General features: G+C 42.0%; 3 protein-coding genes across 7 annotated transcripts; 2 read left to right on the top strand and 1 right to left on the bottom strand.

The window, feature by feature from the left end:
* Positions 1–1,342: 1,342 nt before the first annotated feature.
* On the top strand, positions 1,343–4,096 carry LOC311030173 (uncharacterized protein). 4 transcript variants are annotated; one of them, XM_084035781.1, is made up of 6 exons: positions 1,344–1,520; positions 2,170–2,196; positions 2,248–2,304; positions 2,713–2,776; positions 2,995–3,068; positions 3,183–4,096. In XM_084035781.1, the coding sequence occupies exons 1-6, from the start codon at positions 1,470–1,472 to the stop codon at positions 3,252–3,254; spliced, it is 345 nt and encodes a 114-aa protein (XP_083891907.1). In that variant the 5' UTR covers positions 1,344–1,469; the 3' UTR covers positions 3,255–4,096. The 4 variants fall into 4 exon arrangements, with proteins under 4 accessions (XP_083891905.1, XP_083891907.1, XP_083891904.1 ...); XM_084035780.1 differs by having other exon boundaries at positions 1,346–1,520; positions 2,245–2,304; XM_084035779.1 differs by having other exon boundaries at positions 1,343–1,524; positions 2,192–2,304.
* A 749-nt stretch (positions 4,097–4,845) lies between these two features.
* Positions 4,846–10,566, bottom strand: slc45a1 (solute carrier family 45 member 1). 2 transcript variants are annotated; one of them, XM_084040444.1, is made up of 10 exons: positions 10,393–10,566; positions 9,391–9,831; positions 9,204–9,296; positions 8,754–8,978; positions 7,775–8,634; positions 7,523–7,676; positions 7,266–7,442; positions 6,956–7,161; positions 6,276–6,501; positions 4,846–5,122 (listed from the first exon to the last, which is right to left on the bottom strand). In XM_084040444.1, the coding sequence occupies exons 2-10, from the start codon at positions 9,809–9,811 to the stop codon at positions 5,097–5,099; spliced, it is 2,388 nt and encodes a 795-aa protein (XP_083896570.1). In that variant the 5' UTR covers positions 9,812–9,831; positions 10,393–10,566; the 3' UTR covers positions 4,846–5,096. The 2 variants fall into 2 exon arrangements, with proteins under 2 accessions (XP_083896570.1, XP_083896569.1); XM_084040443.1 differs by having other exon boundaries at positions 4,846–6,501.
* A 1,914-nt stretch (positions 10,567–12,480) lies between these two features.
* On the top strand, positions 12,481–19,643 carry prxl2b (peroxiredoxin like 2B). The gene is made up of 7 exons (XM_084037027.1): positions 12,481–12,665; positions 13,025–13,229; positions 14,192–14,243; positions 14,462–14,525; positions 14,604–14,679; positions 15,474–15,592; positions 17,637–19,643. Exons 1-7 carry the CDS (start codon positions 12,603–12,605, stop codon positions 17,661–17,663), a joined length of 606 nt encoding a protein of 201 aa, XP_083893153.1. The 5' UTR covers positions 12,481–12,602; the 3' UTR covers positions 17,664–19,643.
* Positions 19,644–20,334: the final 691 nt, after the last annotated feature.

Below are 20,334 nucleotides of genomic sequence, written 5' to 3'. Positions count from 1 at the left end.
TTACAAAAAGGCCCTTTTTTTAATTAGAAACACTGACTGTGTGCAGGTTAGAAAAGTTCACCTCAAACACACTCAATAAGGCAAATGTTTCTAAATAAATAAGAAAATGGAAGATACATGTGATGAAACATAACCGCTCAATCATCAGTTTTGTTTTGAATTTGAGACAATAGCATTCCAGAAATGAGAACTGGAAAATCACGACTAATCTATACTGCATCTGTGTAGAAGTGCTTATAGCAAGGTCACTTTGTTCTAAGTGAAAAAAAAAATCACATTTAACAGTATCATGACCATAACTGTTATTCAATGCATGCTGTAAATGTTTTCACACAGTAACGTAGCTACACACACACACTTACTGAACCGCCACACACACACCACACCCCATTACTGTCTCTGATGCTCACAAATCACAAAAGAGGCATATTTATTGCTAAGCCTATCCTGAGCCAGTGTGTGGCACATGTTTCCCTTTTCTTTGTATCAAATATTGCCTGAAGCGGGCAACTAGTTTCACTAACTTATTGTTCTCCGATGACTATGCAAATACGTCAGAAGGAAATATAATAATCTAGGCATAAATTAACATTTATAGATCCATATTGATATAAAAACTATTACACCCTGCCAATTCTAAGATATTTTCATTTGTAAAGTGGATGCAAAGCTCTAAGAGTATGCAGATATGTTGTGTCTTTTAGGAATAGCAATTGAATAATTAATTGCTTAAATGTGATTTAATGTGCAAATTGCAATCCATTTACCAGGTTTTTTTTTTTTTAAACACAATGAAAAGTGTGAGCACGCTTAAGCGGGAACACGTTTTGTTACAAGTGTTAAATATAGAACGGAGGAGTGGCCGCAGTGTTTTCAAATCGTCTCATTATTCCTCTCTGCTTGTAATTTGATACCCCGTCTCTGCAGAGAAAGGGCGCTAAGACAAACAACAAAAAAAGATGCCGTCCGTGGGCTTATGTTGAGAAACTTTTACACTCCATCTACTCAATTGCTATTTTCAGCCGTGAGTCAACACTTGTGTATTTTTATACCTTTAACAACGGGCCACTTGTGCCGTCCATTGTTCAAAATTGAGGAACAAAATCAAACGCGAACTCATATGTCGAAGGGAAACGAAGTCTGAGACCTCAATGCAGCGCTTTAAAAGAATCGACCAATCAACGACGAGATAGCCAGTGGGCGTGCCGCATTGACAAGATTGACAGTCCATCTCTCCAATCAAATACTCCGCTGGCAACCATTGTCCAATCGTGTGCGTGATCGAGCCGCTGGTATCCAACGAGAGTGGATTTTCAACCAGCTCGAGAGAAAAGCGGAGACAGTCAGATTTCGTTTCTCTCTCAGAGCCTTTGGATCGTCCGCACGAAGGCAAAGAGCCAAGAAATAAAAAAAATATATATTTTTTTCTGAACAGGAATATAATCATCTAAAATTTCTCCAAATTAGACATGGCCGACACAGCTGTTGACACGACCGCGACTGCAGAGGTTACAGCCAAGGTGCGTTTCATTCAGTCTTTTTTTTTTTTTCGATTGAACTGTCGTATAAAAAAAAAAGATTTATCGGAACTTTTTAAGTTGTATTATTTGTGTTAAACAGCTAGCGTGGGGTAAACGGCTATCGACGGTTTCGATAGCTTAAACGTGACCTTTTGACGTTACTTCGTGTTAAGTTCAAAACAGCAATTGGGGAGAAAATAATTAATCGCTTTAAATGACTTATCTTGAAATGTAACTTGTCGATAACCATACGCCGTCAAGGTGGTGTGTTTTTTGTGTAATTCTCGGCGTTTCCAGACAACATAGTGTGTGTGTGGAAACTCACGTATGGGATGTGGTTAGCTAAATGTGTCTTGTTGAGCAGACAAAGCGGTAACGTAGAGCCAGTGCGGCTCGTGAGGCTGAGCTGCTGCTGTGGGCGGGAAGCCACAGTGACGTTAACGTTACATTGTCGGTTGGGATGAAAAACGGTGCCACTTATTAACACCGAGCGTAGGCTTTTCCCTCGAATTGTACTTTATCCCAGATATGGCGAACTAAGCTCCCTCTTAATTAAAACCAGACGTGGTGAGGACATGTGGGCACTTCAGAATAAAGTATTCGCCGAACCGTCACATTGATTGAGATGCTTCGTGCTTTTATTTTGTAGGAGCTGAAAGAGAAGAAAGAAGTGGAAGTGGAGAAGAAGAAGGAGAAGAAGAAGGAGGAGGAGGAGGAGGTGGAGGAGAAGAAGAAGGAAGAGGAGAAAAAGACCGACAACGGGGACGCACCTGCCAATGGCACAGTGAGTTGGAGAAGAGGACCAGCCTCATGGCCTTTTGTCTTAGCGCCCCTCATCATGCAGGTGTCGCTGCACCCGCCTCCCCCTCGGGTTCAGCTGCTCTCTCCACATACTGCTTTGTTTGAGTTGTGAAATGGCACAGATGTTAAGCTAGCAGGCTCTTGGATATTTCCACTGGTGTCTCTAGTTTAGCTTGATGGCTAATCCTCTGGGGAGCAAGAGCTCAACAAACATGCCCTTTTTTTAAAACTGTCCCCTGAGGAGTCTTGAGCGTGTGAGGATTTTTCTCAAATATGCTTGGGATCTCAACTTTTGGAGTTTGTTTCTCTCTCTCCCCCCCTGCCACATTGCTCAAAGCCATATGATGAATTGTGGTGTTATTTGGACTGACATCTTCCTCTCTTCATTCAGAATGGTGCTGATCACAGCGACAAAGTGGAGAAAAAATCAGAGGAGAAACACAAGAATGGAGATGGTATGTTTATATAAAGCAGCGTGTTTTTTTTGTTTTTTTTTAGTAAGAAGACAACTGTTAAAATGTCTTTGCGTTTCTCACTCTGTTGCTTCTGATGTCTTCTTGTGTGGCCTTGAGTTATAAATCGCATCTTGACAAAATACATTTCTCCACTGATCTTCTCTAATTACACTCCATTTGAAGGATGTATTTTCTGAAGTGACAAACTGTGCTTACAGGGGAAGCAGAGGAGGCGCCCCCTGCTGAGGAGACCGATGCACTGCCTGTGAAGCGTGCAGCTGAAGAGGAGGAGGTGGGTTGTCACCAGGATGAACTATAATCAAGTGTTTTTTAATGTGTCGACTAATCTTGGGAATTTTAGTATTTGCTAATGCATGAAATATTTTCTTCTTTTTTTTTTTAATAGGAAAAGGTTGAGACAAAAAAGCAGAAGACAGAGGAAAATGGAGATTCAAAAGAGGCAGAAGTGAAGGCTTAGGTCTCTACCCTGCTACTTGTTCGCTGCACTGTCTCACCAGCCTGGTCAACAACATGTTGTAGAGCTTGTGCTTTCTGTATCTTTTTTTTTTTTTTTGAGAAATAGTTCCTTTTGTTTGCTCCCATGTTATAACATTGCACTGGAGTCCTGAAACATAGTGGCCCTGCATATTTTTTTTTTTTATGAAATGTTATTTATTGGTCTTTAAAATGAGCTTTTTTTCTACTTGTACAAATTGGGCCACACCATGAGATCAGTTTTTTTTTTTTTTTTCATTTCTCGAGGTTTTTATATCAGTATGTTAGAAGCACAATCTCTATTATGTCGGTGCTGACCAGATGATTTATATATACAGGCAGCTGCTCACCTCTTTCAAGGCTCATGTTGACCTCTCAGATTCACTTAAAGGACCAAAGATAAGTTTTAAGTAGGGGTTTAATGGACAGTTGTTAGCATTATTTGTTGAGTTTTGTGTTAAGCTGCTAGTTAATCCTTGGCTAGGCTGCCCTGTTAACATGACAGATGGTGCAAATGAATAAAGGGGCTCTGTCTTGCGCCTCCATGGTAAGATTTCTTGAGCTTGTGTTATGGAGGCAGAATTTTGCAATGTTAATTAACCCCTCTTAAATCTTAAAGCTTTGGTCATTTGTTCTGTATGCATTCCATGCAAGTTTGTACCATTTATACTTTGTTTTTCTTACAATTTCAATGAGTTTTATGTTATGGCCGGGTAGCCCAGTTTTGTGTCCAAGACTGCCTTTTTCAAAACCAGAATGACATTCGGTTACTTCAGCCACTGCTTTGTATATTCTGATCAACAAATAAATTGTCTTTTTACTTAAGTATATTCATTTTTGTGTGTATGTTGCTTTTATAATGAGTGCGTCTTAAAACCATGGCTTTTTATGTAGATGATGTCACTTGACCCAATTTTTTCTTAACATGGAAAATGGCTGACTTGGATGCAGGAAGGAGCAGGAATAACTTCATTCACTTGGTATGGAAAGGGAGCACAGAAACCATCGCTGTCTTAGTGTCTTCGGGCTCCCCCGTGTGGTGTACTTTTAGAATTGCAGGTGATTATTTCTGAAGTCAGCTGGTGTGTATGAGCCACAACGGCACACTGGAAAAACAAGACACAGGAGTCCAAGATGGCAAAAAAGATCATTTTAGTTTAAACTGAACCCTGAATAAAAGTAGCTTTTACAGTAACACTGCTAATATTGAGCAATAGGTGGTACCATATAACCAAAACACTTTTTTTTTTCTCAAGCAAGCTGCAACGGCATGATCCATACAGGTGTTTCCCTCAGAAACGTTAGCATGGCATGCATCCATTCAGTCCAGGAGGCTTAAATAGTAGGCAATTATTGACATTCTGCTGAGGCAGCAATTAAGACTGGCTACATAATGTTGGTGTATTCAGTGTAAGAACCAGTCAATGAAACTATCACAATGGTAGGCTTCTGACCTGGTTATATACTAACGATAACCTGTTGAAGCCCTGAAGTCAGACTTGGTGCCTGTGTTGAGGCCAAACAGACAAAGCATACCGTTTGCCATGGCACAACAGATTAAAGAAATAAAAAAATGATGAACATGGCTTCTCAAGGATGGAAACATCTGTATACAGAGTTGATTGCCCAAGCATGGTGGAGCAGAAGCCGACTACCTCAAGCATGCGCCCTAATGATGACAATAAGCACTCGCTGCTGGCTCTATGAACCCCCACAGTCTTTTCCTTTCAATGTCGTCCACCTTCAGGGTTACCCATAGTTCACATGAGTCTTCTCCCCTGTTTGCTGTTCCTCTGTTTGGTTCGGTTTCCGACTGAATGCTGATTCACACCCCAGTTTCAACTTCTCTTCCTGATAATGACAAGAATCACTGTCATTATTACAATGGCATGGCCGGGAGGAGCGTGACAGCTCTCGGCTGCACCATGGCTTAGTGAGGGCCCGGACAGAATTTGCCACCAGCACGCATTTCTCTGTGTTTTTTTTTTTTTTTTGGAATAGTTTGCAAATGAGTCTGTGTATCATCCTTTTAGTCATGGCTTTGTGGTTTACTGGCATTGTACTCATACTTGGAACTTGATTAAGAGTCAATCAGCATCAATCAGTGTGAAATTTGGGGGGAACACACTGGTAAGTAGCATTTTGACTGGGTTTATTTGCTGTTTAACAATGTAAAGCCCTTCTAGGCTGTAGAATGTTCAGCTTCAAGTGGATATTAAGTGTGTGTCTGCTAAAATAAAGACCTCTTTAATGAGTTAAAGGTGAGTGTGGGTGGACACTGGCAGCACATTCGTTTTGTCAGATAAACCCTGCCTAAGGTGTGATGCTAATATGCTAACTCAGAGAAACAGGCAGGTAGACATTCCCTTGGCCGTGTGACCAAAACAAAACATTAACACAAGACTTTGAGAGATTACATTGCAGCTCATGCAGACGTTAACACAAAAAAAAAGGGAGGAAAAAGAGGGGGGGAAAAGCTGTGGTTAGCCTTTACGTAGTGATCAACATTTCCATACTAAACACCAACAAGCAAGAAAAGGTGATGCGAGATCTTACAGCAAAGAATCGGACAGAAAAACAGCTTATCTATCGTCAAAGAGCCCACTCACACTCTTTCACACACAAATCCATTTGTCCCACACTGCTTTCGAAAAAAGGTCACGCATTCAAAAGTTAGGAAAAATGCATAAGCACACACACACACACACACACACACACACACACTGTACGAACACACCGGTCATGTATACACACATTAGAGCAGTGGCCAATGTCTGTCTGTCTGTCTAGCTCTGAGAGGAGCAGTGCTGATTGGTGTAAAACGATATGGTATTGTGCTGTACAGTGTGTTTGTCCCTGTCGGTGCTGTGAAGGTCAACACGCTCGGACACTACAGCGTTAAGTGCATGTGCCTGTTTCTGAGTGTGTGAGGTAAAGTAAATTGAGAGGCCTTTTCTCTATATGTGCACCAACAGTGGCTGGGTCTCGCTATCGGGGGGCTCACCCTCAGGGGGGGGCAGCTGGTACACCACGAAGAGAGAGGAGTACAGGCAGCCCACGAATGACATCAGGCTCGCAAAGTACATCACTCCCTGGGCCCCACCCACCAGTGAGGTCAGAGGTCCCATCGCCACAGAGACCAGGATCTGAGCCAGGAAGTACTGGCAGCTGAGCAGAGAGATGTCCACCCCCATCCCTCGTCTGGTCCCCTCCTCCGATGAGCCGCAGAACTGAGGGACACGGGCAAACACTTTAGGAATATTAAGCTACGTAGCGCACAACAAATATCACCACAGCTTTGAAGGAGTTAGATGAGACTAAGTTACAATTATTAGTTGGCTAATTTAGATGTGCATTAAGACTAGAAACAGGGAAGGAAAGGTGGCAAAATCTAGCTACCAGCACCACTTAAGCTCAAGAAATAGTCAGGCACACATCCCTCCGTAAAAGTGTCATTGTTACAGAAAACCAGATAAAAAGTAGTGACCTTTAGAGAGGTGCTGATAGGTGGATTTTCTTTCCCCCATTTCCACTTGTTGTAAGCTAAGCTAACACTATTTTCTTTTAACTTAAAAAAAAAAAAAAAAAACTCTTCTCCCAAAATATTGAACTATTCCTTTAAAGTTGGTCCTGTTATACAAAAAAAAAAAAAAACACAACACAACTCTAAGTGAAGATACTGACCTGAGGGCTCTGGTAGTATTCACACAGCAGAGAGTAAGGCAGCGTGCATAGAGAGGAGAAGAGCACCCCGTAGGTGACACAGAGGGAAAGTACCACGTAGAGGTTGGTGGACAGCGTGGCTAGGCCTGTTCCCAAACCAAACGCCAAGTAGGCGAAAAAATACAGAGTGCGAAGAGAGAAACGCTCCTCCAGTTTCTCCAATATGGCTGAAAGATGAAGGAGAAACGGCAAGAGAGAAACAGAAAGCACACGTGTAAAGATCGCCAAGGAAGAGCAAGACAGACATGGTGGGACAGCGAGCGTAGCTCACCTGAGTAGAAAGCAGCACTGAATGCATAGATGCACATCCCCCAGCAGCCCATGCTGACGCCAGCATTGTACCGTTGGTAGGCCTCGGAGTCGTGGGGCGCTTTGGGGTCTCCTTCGAACACAACCTCCCCCATGAAGTCAGTGTAGAAGAGCAGCATGCCTTCAAAGGACAACCAGCCTGGAGAAAACACTTCATATTAGATCCAAAACAGGCAGTGTTTGCAGCGTTGCGATCAAATTGAAACTGATAATCCTCACCCAGGAAATGATTAGTGCATAGACTCCGCAGAGAGGGAGGCATCCTGTAGATGGCCACGCACAGCAGCTTCATTGACATTTGCGAGTCCCCCGTCTCCGCGTTCTCACTCAGATCGCTCTCGTAGCGCACCCCATTCAGCAAAATGTTCGCCACCTACATCAGAGAGGAAGAAAAGACCCTTGTTTAAAAAATGCTGTGGGGACTGCTACTAACTGAACAGCATTTTTTCCGTTTTCAAAATGTGTCCCGACCTGCTGGCTGAAGGTCACTGTTCTCCTCCGTCCATTCTCCAGTCCGACAATCTGGGTCGCCGCTGGCTCCTCTATTAGTGCAAGACTCTGGGGTCGCTTCAGGATCCCGGCAGAAGAGCCCCGGTGTGACCCCGCACCAGGCTGAGCCCCAGCTGTGACCTGAGATTCTGACTCTCCCTCGGGCCGCGGCGCTTCCGCCTCCTGAGCCTCCCCGACTGGATGAGACGCCGCGTCGGCCTGGGTCTGGCTCCCGGGTCCCTGTGCGGACTCGCCAGGTGGAGGGGAGTCCCCCGGAGGCAGCGGCGCAGCGGTGGAGTGGGAGGCCAGGGCCTGTGGGGTCTGCTGGCCCGTGTAGCAGTTTATGAGCACACTGTCTATGTAGGAGGTACCTAATGAGGAGGCAAAGTCATTGATGCCAGTGAGCGAGCTGTCCCGACTAATAAAGCTGCCGTATTTAGGAGTGAGGGGGCTCAGGGGTGATATGGGGCTAGTGAGGCCAGCACAGAGGCGTGCGTTGGCGCTGCAAGAGTGGGCGAGATGATCCGAGTTATATGGGTGAGACTTCGGGAAGCTGTAGCTGTAGAGGCCGTCCTCATCTTCCTCATCCAGTCCCGACGCCGGGGGGACCGGGGGAGAGGGAGGAAGAGGGAGGCTGGGGCTTTTTAGGTGCGCCTTGCTGGAGTTTTTGTTCTTTGGTAGGGCCCGTTCGGGGATACTCATCAGAGTCATGGCTGTGGCGAACACCAAGGTGATGCTCGTGAACATAAATATGACCCGCAGTTGACCTCCCATCGACCTTCCAAATTGCGTCTGGTCCCAGTTGATGCCGCCTACAATATAGCCAAATCCACCTCCTAGTCCTGCAGGGCAAGATTGAGAAACAAAAAAAGTTTTTTTTTTAAAGTTATCTTTAAAGAATATAAGTTATAGCTTCCATTGTAATATCGTAAAATCACCTGGAGTTAGTGTGTTCTCTTACCTGCCAGCAGTGCATGGATGTTCAGCCCCCGATCCTGGTCCTCCGGGCTGCACACGTCCATCATGTAGGCGTGGCTCGGGTTGTCGGCCGAATCGGCACTGAAGTCCATCAGGACCACGCCGCACACCGTCAGGATGATCCCCCACTTGTGGTTTGATGCGGTGTCAGCCACCGCACTTCCAATGTCACGTCCGTTCAGCACCAGGGTCAGACCGAACAGAGCCCCTACGATGGAGAAGGGCAGAGGTCAACCTGAAATCTGGCTCAGGGTCAAGGGTTAACCGGAGTTTGGGACACATTAGGGGTTAGAAGCTGGGAAAGGCCGAACCAAACGTGTGTATCAAGTTACATTATGGGAAGCGTAGTGTAGTAAAAGTCAAATAAGTAGACTTACATACATACTTACATTTAGTGTTGTACTTAAAAAAAGCATAATGCAACATTCATTACCTATAGCCAAGGCGAAAATAAAGGGTCTCCTTCGTCCAAACCGGGATGTGCAACGATCACTCCACGCTCCGAGGAGCGGCTGAACGAGGAATCCTTCAAGCCAAATACAAAAGATGGAGTTAGTCTTAAGCACCGCACAAAAATCACCACATGATGTGTCACACATCCCTGTCATCATCTCACTTACCCAGTATGGGGCTAATAAACCACACCAAGCTGTAGAACTGATCGGGCAAGCCCATCTGTAGAAGCACGGGAGTCACATAGGCCGTTTCCATAGCATAGCTAAATTCAATTCCAAACAGGATGCAGCCGTTGAAGAGCAGCTCTTGAAAGGTGCGCCTCGGGGGAAGCTCACTGAGGTCCAGCTGGTCCAGGGGACAGGGTGTGTTGGGCGGCGGCGGCGGCGACGGTCTTATGAGCTTCCGGCGCTTCGGCTGTCTTTGGAAGTTGTTGGCTCGGTGACTGAGGTGGCGAGTGGTGGACGTCGGGAAGCTGGCCGTTTTGGGAAGCGAGCTCCTCCAGAGACCTTCCTGAGTTGTGGATGACCTCCCACCTGGACTGGCCAGAAGGGGGTCACTGGGGGTGCCCATGCCCGGAGATGACATCCCTCTCAAGGCAGCTCACACTTATGAAAAAGGGTGATATAAACATGTAAAACTTGTGTGGGGTGGATGTTTTTTTCACATTAGAGGTCATTCAAGATCATCACACTGTGGTCAGTAACTTGCTGCTGCTGGTAACGTGGAGCTATCAAAGGGACACTGCAGTCATCAGCGGACGGCACGGAAACGATGGGCACGACGCACCGCAACCAATGCGCATGTTGTGCGCAAAAGCCCATGTGCTCGGCGCGGCTGACTACAGCAGTATAGCATGCGGCACCGCGCTCGTGAAGCCTGTTTCCATTTTAAATATTTGATGGAGGAAGCTCTAATCGGACACAATGGAGCCGCTGATGGGGAGGGTTCGTCACGATGGCTACACGATTTCATTATCGCCCAGATTTTTAAAGCCAACATTTGACCAACACAGATCCTACATGTAGCCACGTAGCCGCCTTTTTTTTTCTTTTCTTCCCATGATTCCTCGGTATCATCCCCGGCACTTTGCTTCTCAAGACAAACGACACAGCCGCGTTAGAAGATGATGCAGGCGTGCACATTGAAACGTGAAAGATGATAATTACCTTCTCGGGGAGGCTCGTCATTTATTGCGGCGCACTGTGTAGGTGAACCGGGCATTATGGTTTATACAAGCACGTAGGATGGATTACAGGAGTCATGACTGTTGTTTTGTTTTTATTTCCTTTTTTCATGCAGTCATCCCCCCGCTCTCTACGCCGTCCCTGCTCCTTCCCCCCCGCTTCTCATCTCACCCCCACCAGCCTCTTCCAACCCCGGTCTCTCCCGTGACGTCACGTCCCTCCCCGCAACATCAGCACCGCGGACGAAAAGAAAACTACACATCCACCTGAATATACAGTAGCTACAGTGTAGACTCCAGACCTGGCGTAAGATGATAATAACCAGTCAATGGTGTTGATTGATGGACTGTTAATGTTGTTTAAAGGAAAAGCACTTTGTTGTAATATGTCTTTGATATAATCGGTTGATAATTGATCATTTTATTATTTGTAATTATGTAAATATATTTAACTGTATATATAGTTAAGGACAACTAAATAGATTAATTGAAATTTTCTATTTATATATATATACATATATACATATTTATAAAAATAAAATGGGAAAATATATATATATTTTATATATTTATAAAAAAAATTATATATATATATATATATATATAAATTGTATAGAAATTAAAACATTTTTTAAACAGTGCATGCGTTCTCATGTTTATTAATGATTCCCTCTTGCTGTTTTTTTACTAAAACAATTAATTGTTAAATAATTCTTACATGTTCAATTTGTGATTCAAAATTAATATATATATATATATATATATATATATATATATATATATATATATATATATATATATATATATATATATATATATATTAAGGTCACTCAAATAAATACAATCATCAATTTATATCCACTCAAGATCAATGAAATACATTGATATAATAAGATCAAATGACCTGTGAGGAGACTAATACAAACTACAGCAGATTTTAATTCTGCTTATAATAGTATGTACATAGATTGATCTCATATTTTCAATCTAGTGTCATAGCCAACAAATTTCTGCTTTTTTTTGCTCAATCTGTGATAGAGAAAATAGGTGCATGATTTGGTCCATGATTAGCAGTGAGTGACAGAGCGCTGTCAAATGTGAAGAAGAGAGGGTCAAACAGGCGAAAGTCACAGGTGAAACCAATTTCCTTAACGAGGTGTCAGTTCCATCAAGTGTCCCCGTAAACCATGACAGTGAGGCAGCGAGCGCAGTATACCAGCACCCTGAAACTACAGCTCATGGAGATAGAGTGCTGTTGTTTGTAATGCCGCCTATTACACGCTTGGCCTTCTATGACATGCAGTAAATGTCTGTTATTCTATAATCTGAATGGTTTGAATCAGCCTGGCTCACCTGAGCAGGTGGTAGGTTCCAGTTAAGGCGAGGCCTAGAAGTTGAAGGGCCAATCAGGGTCAGTAGAGTACAGGGCGCATTGCTGCGACTGTTAGGCTCTTCTCTAAGTTAATAAGTCAGTGAAATGTTCTTTAGGGAGATAGAAAATCTTCTAAAGTGATTTTAGGGCTCATCTCACATAGATGACTCATAGTCAGATCCAGCCTGCATGTCGTCTGTTACTAAATGTGTATGACGTTGTTTCTGTTTTTGGTGTGTAGTAATTAATAAATCCACAACTGTTGACAAAGTGGTTAGAACAGTAGAACAAAATGGGTCTGCTTGTGTCAGAGAACAATAGAAAACAGATGGGACCAAACTAACAGCTGATAAGAAAGCAAGCAACGGTCAGGTAATAAATGGCATCACCTTTGAGCTCACCTGTAGGCGCCACACCGTGACGTCACTTCAGGTTAAACTAGTATAACGTGTAGCTCACGGTGTAAGAAGCCAGCAAATGTAAATAAAAAGCTGCTGTGGGCTATTTTAATAAGTCCTGTTTGATTTGACTTCAGAGGCCAGAGATGCTGAAAGTTGTCCACGCGAAGCCCCGCCTTCGCTCCACACACCGCGCGCTCTGATTGGCTGGCGCTTTCAGAAAGCGGCACGCTGTCGTTGCACCGACATCATCTGATTGGACGTCCCGCACTCAGTGGGCGTATCAGGATGCAGATGTTTTGCAACTGTTGTGGCGGCTGTAGTCAAACAACGTGAACACAAACAGTAGACGTTTCTAGAAACTGTACGCGTCTTGTAACTCTGCTCAGCTGTTGTCGTCCTCGTACGTCAGTGGAAGAAAAAATGGCGGACGTCGACCTTGTTCAAGTTGGAAAGAATTTGTTGAAAAGCGGTGACACCGGGGAGGTAAGCTAAGCTAGGCCACCGTTTAGTTATTAAACTGTTTGTGCAACTTAACCTCTTATTTTCATGTGTTTTCGTTTGATTTGCTGGCGTTTAAAGGTGCTCACTTTTAAATATAAGGCCGGGCTGTTCCCCTCAGACACTCCCCGCTGAGACCTGCTGTGTTAAACCTGCCATTACCTGCCTGCCTCAATATAATTGGTGTCAAATGAGGCCTCCGGGGTGACGTAATGATGATGTGAAGGGAACATAATGTGACCATTAATCTATATTAGATTCTACCTGCATGTATTTCCCATGAGCCACCTGTGGGTCACCTGTTTTGTGGCGTCACAGTGAGTTGTCCCATCTGTGTGTTTCAGAGTGTGGAGGTCCAGTCTCTGTGGCGGGACCAGCCGGTGGTCTTGATCTTCCTGCGCAGGTTTGGCTGCCAGGTGTGTCGGTGGATGGCAACAGAGATCAGCAAACTGGAGCCGGAGCTGAGAGCCGGCGGCGTGGCGCTGGTGGGGGTCGCACCGGAGGAGTTCGGCCTGAAGGAGTTCAAGGAAGGGGGTTTCTTCAAAGGATGTAAGCAGCACTTAACCATCTAGGACCTTTTTGTGTTGTACTGACGCACCGACATGAAAATCACATGTGGATCTGTAACTGTTATGGAAAACACATCTGGCACACATGGCTTAAATCTGCTCTACTAAAACTATTTCACCAACGTTTATTTGATCAAACAGCTGTTTTACTCTAAATAATTCTATCATTGGAACAGTGGTGGCTTGTAACTAAATACATTTAGTACTGTGCTTGAGTACAACTGTGACATAGTTGTTCTTGAGTATTTCATACTTCTACTCCATTACATTTCAGAGGTAGGAATTGTATGTTTTATTTATTTGAGACTTATAGTTACTTATATTATACATTAAAACACATGGAACGCTTGTATGATATAACGTTGTACTATACCACCAATCAACCCAGTAGTATATACAGTATCTCAAACTTGTAATGCTGGTTTTTATGGATGGTATTTCTACTTTTACTTAAGTAAAAGAGGTGAGTACTTTTTCCAGTGTGGGATTGGAATGAAGGAAGTCAAATATTTGTCCCCTCCTGGTTTTACATATGTCCACTGAAATAGGATGAATGACATTTCGAATAATTTATTAAGTTGATCCTGTTCGGGAATAAGATATGAATCGAAAAACATGACTTTTTTTTGTTGTAAACTTCAACAACACTTTGAGATAGCTGCGTTTGCTCAACTAAACTTATAAAATAGAAACATTAGGTGTCTCTCAAGTAGTTTTTCAGGCCTGATGATAAATTAATGAACTGTATGCTTGTGTGGAAGTGACTGGGCTCATTTTGTTTATGTGTAACGTTCCATCAGGATTGACTTGTGACTGATATCTGATGTCAGAATCGGTAGATCGGTATCGCTAGTCACGAGGATTCAGATACGCTTATTGGGCTCATCACTTTGGACAGCCAGGACTTTTGCAGGATTGTAATTAATCATCTTCTTCTCTTAGCTATTTACGTCGATGAACAAAAGAAAAGCTACAAGGATTTGGGCTTCAAAAGGTGAGTACAGTTCCAGCTTTTCTCTGGCACGTATGACAGTAAACGTAATATCTTTGGGTTTTTTAAATAAATTAAGACGTTTGAATAAATCCCCGTGAGCTGTGGGGGAATTTCAAGGTTCTTAGCTTTCACCGCTCATGCTAATCTTCTCGCCTTTGCAAAAGATTAGCTGCCTTGTGATGATCTCTAATTGAGAAACCGTGTTTCTGCACGCTCAGATACACTGCCTTGACCGTGGTCCCCGCTGCTTTGGGGAAGAAAGTACGACATGCAGCTGCAAAGGTATGAAGCTTCACGGCTGTACGGTTGCGTCGTCGTTCACGTGTCGTATGGTCACTTTTATTTCTCTGCTGTTTTCAGGCCAGTGCTGAAGGCATCCAGGGAAACTTCTCAGGAGATCTGCTGCAGAGCGGAGGCATGCTTATTGTGGCCAAAGGTACGATCAATATATAGTTAAAGAAATGCATTCTCACAGCCTCTCCTCTAGAGGGCAGTGCTGCATCACATCATCGTAGTGAGGCTGGCAGTTCAAACCACTCACTCTCAACCAACTCCAGTGCTCTACAGGCTGCTGGCTTTCCTCAACTCTTTAGTTCTTCTATCCATTTTACTTAAATGATACTTTACAACAGAGTGTTTGCTACAGTAGAGATGTTTTTTAACCTAGTCAAAGTATTTTACAGCATAAGAAAACCAAGAAGTGAGTCAACAATATCTATTAGTGCCCTGATACTCGCTCAGATGGTGTGGTATGGGCAGTTTTTTCTTATGGAATGGAATCAGCTGGAGGATTATAGGTCAATCTGTCCTGTTTGACTCCACAAATTAAACATTTGGCTCCATCAAAAATTAATTGTGGAGACAGCATTACTCCTCTTTGTGCACTGAACCACTTGAAGGAGGTTTACGCACACATCTGAATATTTTAAAGGACGTTTTTGTGATTTAGTTCCTAACTTCTAAAAGGTATTGAATGGAAATTTGAAATAAAACCGTACTGCATTGCATGTGCCTTAACCATTTATGTCTTTTCCCTTTTGTTTTCCCTTTTTTAAAGCGAGTACGGATGTGAAATATGTGTTGAGTAACAAGTTGAACTCTGTGCTGTGTTTTCTTACTGCTTTTTCAGTCATGAGTTCACCAAAGTATTTTCATAATAAACATTTATTGTAATAAACCAAAAAAGCTCCGTCCTAATTTGATTCCCACAAAATATTCTGCTCTTCAAAGGTGGAGAAAAGGTCCTCATGCACTTTATCCAGGATTCACCAGGAGACCACTTACCTCTGGAGGATATTTCCAAGGCTGTGGGTGTCTCAACCAAAGCAAAAGCAGGGCAATTGCCAGTGGTAAGATATCCCATAAACACACAAGAATATACTGTATATGAGACACTTGAGTGAGCTTTAAGCTGCATCGTGAAGGTTTAAATGAAATGATATCATTGTGTTTACTAAACCATGTTGGACTGATGTCAGTTTGTCCGTTTCTCCCATCAGCCTCTGTTTTACGTCACTAGCAAACACGCGCATCAGAGTTGCCCTTCAAAGACAATTTCACACTTATCACTCTACTTTCATGGTCTGACGGTGTCTGTGTCACAGGCCCTCAAACGCTTTTTAAACCTGACTGATGATCTCGGTCTGTACCTAATCCCGCTTAAAACATACACGGAAAAAGTTATTATATAAGTGACAAATACAAATAACACGTAAGCGGTCTCACAATAAGATTCATGAAATATTTATTCTTTGTTTCTCTCATAATGACCATTTAGCTTTCATCATTTATCATTTCAGCTTCAGTTTTACAGAATTAAATGTCAAGTCACTGAGAATTGAACGGGTTGAATGCATCACTGATGACTACAGTACTTGTTATTATTATTATTTTTATTATTATATCAATGGAAAGTCTTTGCACATAACACATGAGAGCATGGTATTTAAATAATGATTTTGGTATCGATATGATGACAATAATAAAGAAAAAAACAAACATACAAATACTGAACGATGAACCCAAGCCACCAAACGATAAACAATAACAATAAAACACGTAAAATATTAAAACCAAGAGAGAGTGACAGTAAGTTCAAGCTTCTTATGAATAATTATGTTGTCAAATGTCGTTAAAAAAGGAGCTTGCATCTCTTAAAGCTTTGGGTAGAGAATTCCATAGTCGTGGCACATAGTTTGATAGTGATAGTTTGTAGGATATTCTTGTTTTTTAAAGGTTTATTGTCAATGTTAAATAGTGCTTACTGCAGTATATCCTCCCATTGTTTAGGAAGAGAGAATGAGCCTCGTAATCTGGTTTGGTGGTGTGAATATATCATAGATTAGAAAACGGAAACAACCATTTAAGGTGTAGTCCCTCTTCTAGATCATGAACGCAGCATAATATGTTGGGTCTAGAGCACTAGGGGTTTTGTCCTGTGATCGTCAGGGCTTTTGGCGGGCCCACAACATCCAGCACGTGGTCTTCAGCGCCCACTCCTCCTGACTCTGCTGCTCAAGTCCCACAAAACCCACCATGTCAGAGCTTCTGCAACGCTTATGAACCCGTCTGACCAACACATGTCATTGCTGGAGCCTGAGGACAGAGTAGACCTTGTTTTATTCCTGAGGAGCCAAAAGGTGGCAGAAACAAATGTGAGTCACAAGCTATCTGACATAGTGTGTGGAAGAAGCCCTGAAAAGGTTGAAGCCTTGTCAACGGAGCGGCAGTCAATGGTGAAAATGGAGAAAACCAATGAGTTTCGACTTCAGGGCCTGAGGGCCAGTAAACAGGACATGTTTATTGGTTGAGTCTATGTTGCCTATTCGCCTTATCTGAAAGTAACTCACAGATCAGTAGTGGAAGTCAGCAACACTGGCCTTCACCGTGGCCTAGTGGGCACACACCTAACCACAACAACCACAGTGAGGTCCTGTTTCTCACCATCTTCCTCTTTTCTCACCACGTTTCCTGGCTGCCTTTTATAGTGTGTGAAGGCAAACTGCCAAAGAAATTTGGAATAGAAATTAAATCGGGGATAAGACAATAAGCCTGTTATGCTAAATCTAGCTCATTTTCCCCCCCTCTCAATTCAATGGATGATCATTGTCCCTGTTAAAAAGAAACCCAGAATGAAATAGAGTTAAATTCGCTTTGATTCAGTGAAGCGGGCAATGCAAATAGCTAATTCTCTGCATGATCACACAGCAACCCATACTCATTTAATAGAAAAACACTGGCTCTGTCGTTGTAAAGCCTTACCTACCTTGCGTGATATCCTCCTGGATCTCTATTTTTTTGTTCCGCAGATTGTAAATCCCCTGCAGCAAATGAGTAATCTGTGATATTGTGCTAAATAAATAAAGTTGACTTCTCTCGCACCTTCTCTTGCAGTGCAACGATGATGTTTGCACCTTATGATGACGGAGCTTCCCGTCGCACCGGTTGAATATCTACACCTCGTGAAGCTAAAATGGACATTTAAGAAGTGGAATATCAGAAAATTGATAATGTGAACATAAAACTGCTGCCAATATTCCCAGTTGCTTGTAATTTCTTTGACACTCAAATAACGTATTTTTATTACAGTTAAAGCAACAGTGACATTCCCTTCATGATCATGACATTCTAATTGTTATTAACTTGAACTAATATAGTTTTTATTATGACAGAGTGACTGATTCAAATAAAAGTACAAAATCAATACTTTCCTGCACACATGAGGGGAGTTTTTAATAAAAGGTGAGGCGTTAAGTAAGTGTTTGTTTACTACATTAATAATTCAAAACTGTTTTGACTCCATCACAGCTTGTTTTTCTTTAACACATTTTCTTCACTTCATATCCTCCGATGTTTTTACTCTAAAACTAAAATTGGGTGATTTTGTCACCTCCGGCGTCTCTGGGCTTTTCACAGACGACGCTCTTTAGTTGTTTTGTTGACGGCGATGCTGTCACTTCAGAGTCACGCACTGGCTTGAAATGTATATAACATTTATTAAAATGTCTCTAAATGTGAACGTGATCCTCGTGTGTCGTCATGACATCATTCCTGTTAGATCTAATAGTGTACAGCAGGACTGCTGGTGTAGCATTTTACTGTTAAGCGATCTTAATAACATGGTACCAGCTGACACAGTGACATACGTGTGTGTAATTACTGATTGGTAAGCATGACTGTGGACAGTACTGTACTAGAACCACCATGTTTCTGATTTACTGCCTTTGAAATGAAGTAGCACGTGTCTGGGACACATACATGGAGGCTTTACAGTAGCACAAAAGCATACATATACTTTATACAGAACTAAAATGTCAAGAAGAATTAAAAAAAAAACATGGATGAGAATGAATTTAGTATTTAAGATAGATATTTTAAATAAAATATTCAACATTTAAAGCAGAGACTTGAGATCGTACCATTCGAGACAGTCACTTTAATGGCAATCTAGATAATTACATAGCAGCAGAAACATTCATAGAACATCTTTAACGTCTAAATTCTTGCAAAGCGACAATGTTATTTCATAAATATTCATGTAGATAAATAAACTCTTCTGATGGGTTTACAGATGAAACGGGTAAATGACAGTTTCACCATGTAAACGTGAAGCTATAAGGTCAGAAACGCTTCCTCTCCTTACCTTAGTTGAATCCTTTATATGTAAATACTGCAGTATAGAACATCAAGTATCTACAATAACACATTGTGTATTATATACCCTTTTAATTCGTTTTTTTTCTTAACTGTTTTACTCTTCTTGAGGATAACCAGACACAATATACATCTAAGCTGTTCAGTAGTAATCTGTAGGGAATGATTCATCCTCCAGCATTTCTTTGAAGCAGACGTGATAAATGTACTCTGTTGTTTAAAGGAATAGTTTGACATTTCTGGAGGAGAGTGAGACGAGAAGATTGATATCACTCCTGCATGTTTAGTTAGCTTCACGTGGCTGGAAACAGCTTCCCTGGCTCAGTCAGAAGGAAACAAAATCAACCTGTTTCATCAAATCAAATGTATTCTCGCAGGTAAAGTTGTTTTTTAACTTTTTGATCCAAATTAAACAATTAAGATGCAACATATTAAAGGAAAAGTTCACCCCAAAACAATATAAATTGTACTCCCTGAACTCTCTATGTTAAAAGTTCTCTTTGGGATTTTAATCTCAGAGAATCTGAGTTTTTGTATAAACCCTTTTATTTTCGCTAAACTATTGCTACACAGAATTTTCCGCTCTCCTTAACACCATTTGATAGAAAACCTTTTCTGGGACCGTAGACAGCCTGGGGAGGTGAGCACTATATATCATTTATATTGTTTTGGAGTGAACAGTTTAGAGTTGCCGGAAGGCAGATTCTGTTACTGTTAAATAGAGCCAGACAGCCAAGACGGTGACTTTTAGAACAGGCATTAAAGTAACTTTAGTCCAAACTTCCAAGAAAGGCTTACTACATGATAACGTTTAGACATAAACTCGTAATCTTATTATTTCATTCTGTTTTTATAGACTGATCTTTTAATGACAATCTTCAAATTATGAGAATATAATCTTTTTAACACTGACAGTTTCAGTGTTTACTTTGAATTGACGTTATGATGGTTAGGCAGAGGCCAACAGAAACAATGTTACTGTAGGTTCTCAGTATTGTTGGGAAATATTCCAGTAAAAATTAAGTATTTTATTTTTTTAATTTTGTGTTTTCAATGCCAATTTTTATTTATTTATAAAGTCACAGTTCTGGCTCCATCGGCCTTGTTTCCTGTTTCCATGCTAATCCAACCATCCGTTGGCTTCGTGTTTAACCAACAGATATGAGAGTGGTATGAATTTACTCATCCAACTCATGAAACTTTCTAAATGTCAAACTTTTGCTTTGAATGCATTCTTACATTCGGAGTAAAACAGTACATTTTAAATGTCTTTTTTTTTTTATATATAAATATGTCTTCTCCCTCTGCTAAACACAACAGTATTTGTCAATATGTGAAGACCAAGAGACAGACTAAGAGTAAAGCTTCAACATGGACATTCAAATCACCGGCCTCTGTGGAGACCTGAGAGTCGTGTTCAGTTCACCAAGGCTTCCTG

Source organism: Eutrigla gurnardus (assembly GCF_963514095.1).
Source record: "Eutrigla gurnardus genome assembly, chromosome: 2".
Taxonomy (NCBI): Eukaryota; Metazoa; Chordata; class Actinopteri; order Perciformes; family Triglidae; genus Eutrigla; species Eutrigla gurnardus.
This window is presented reverse-complemented; position numbering and strand designations above follow the sequence as displayed.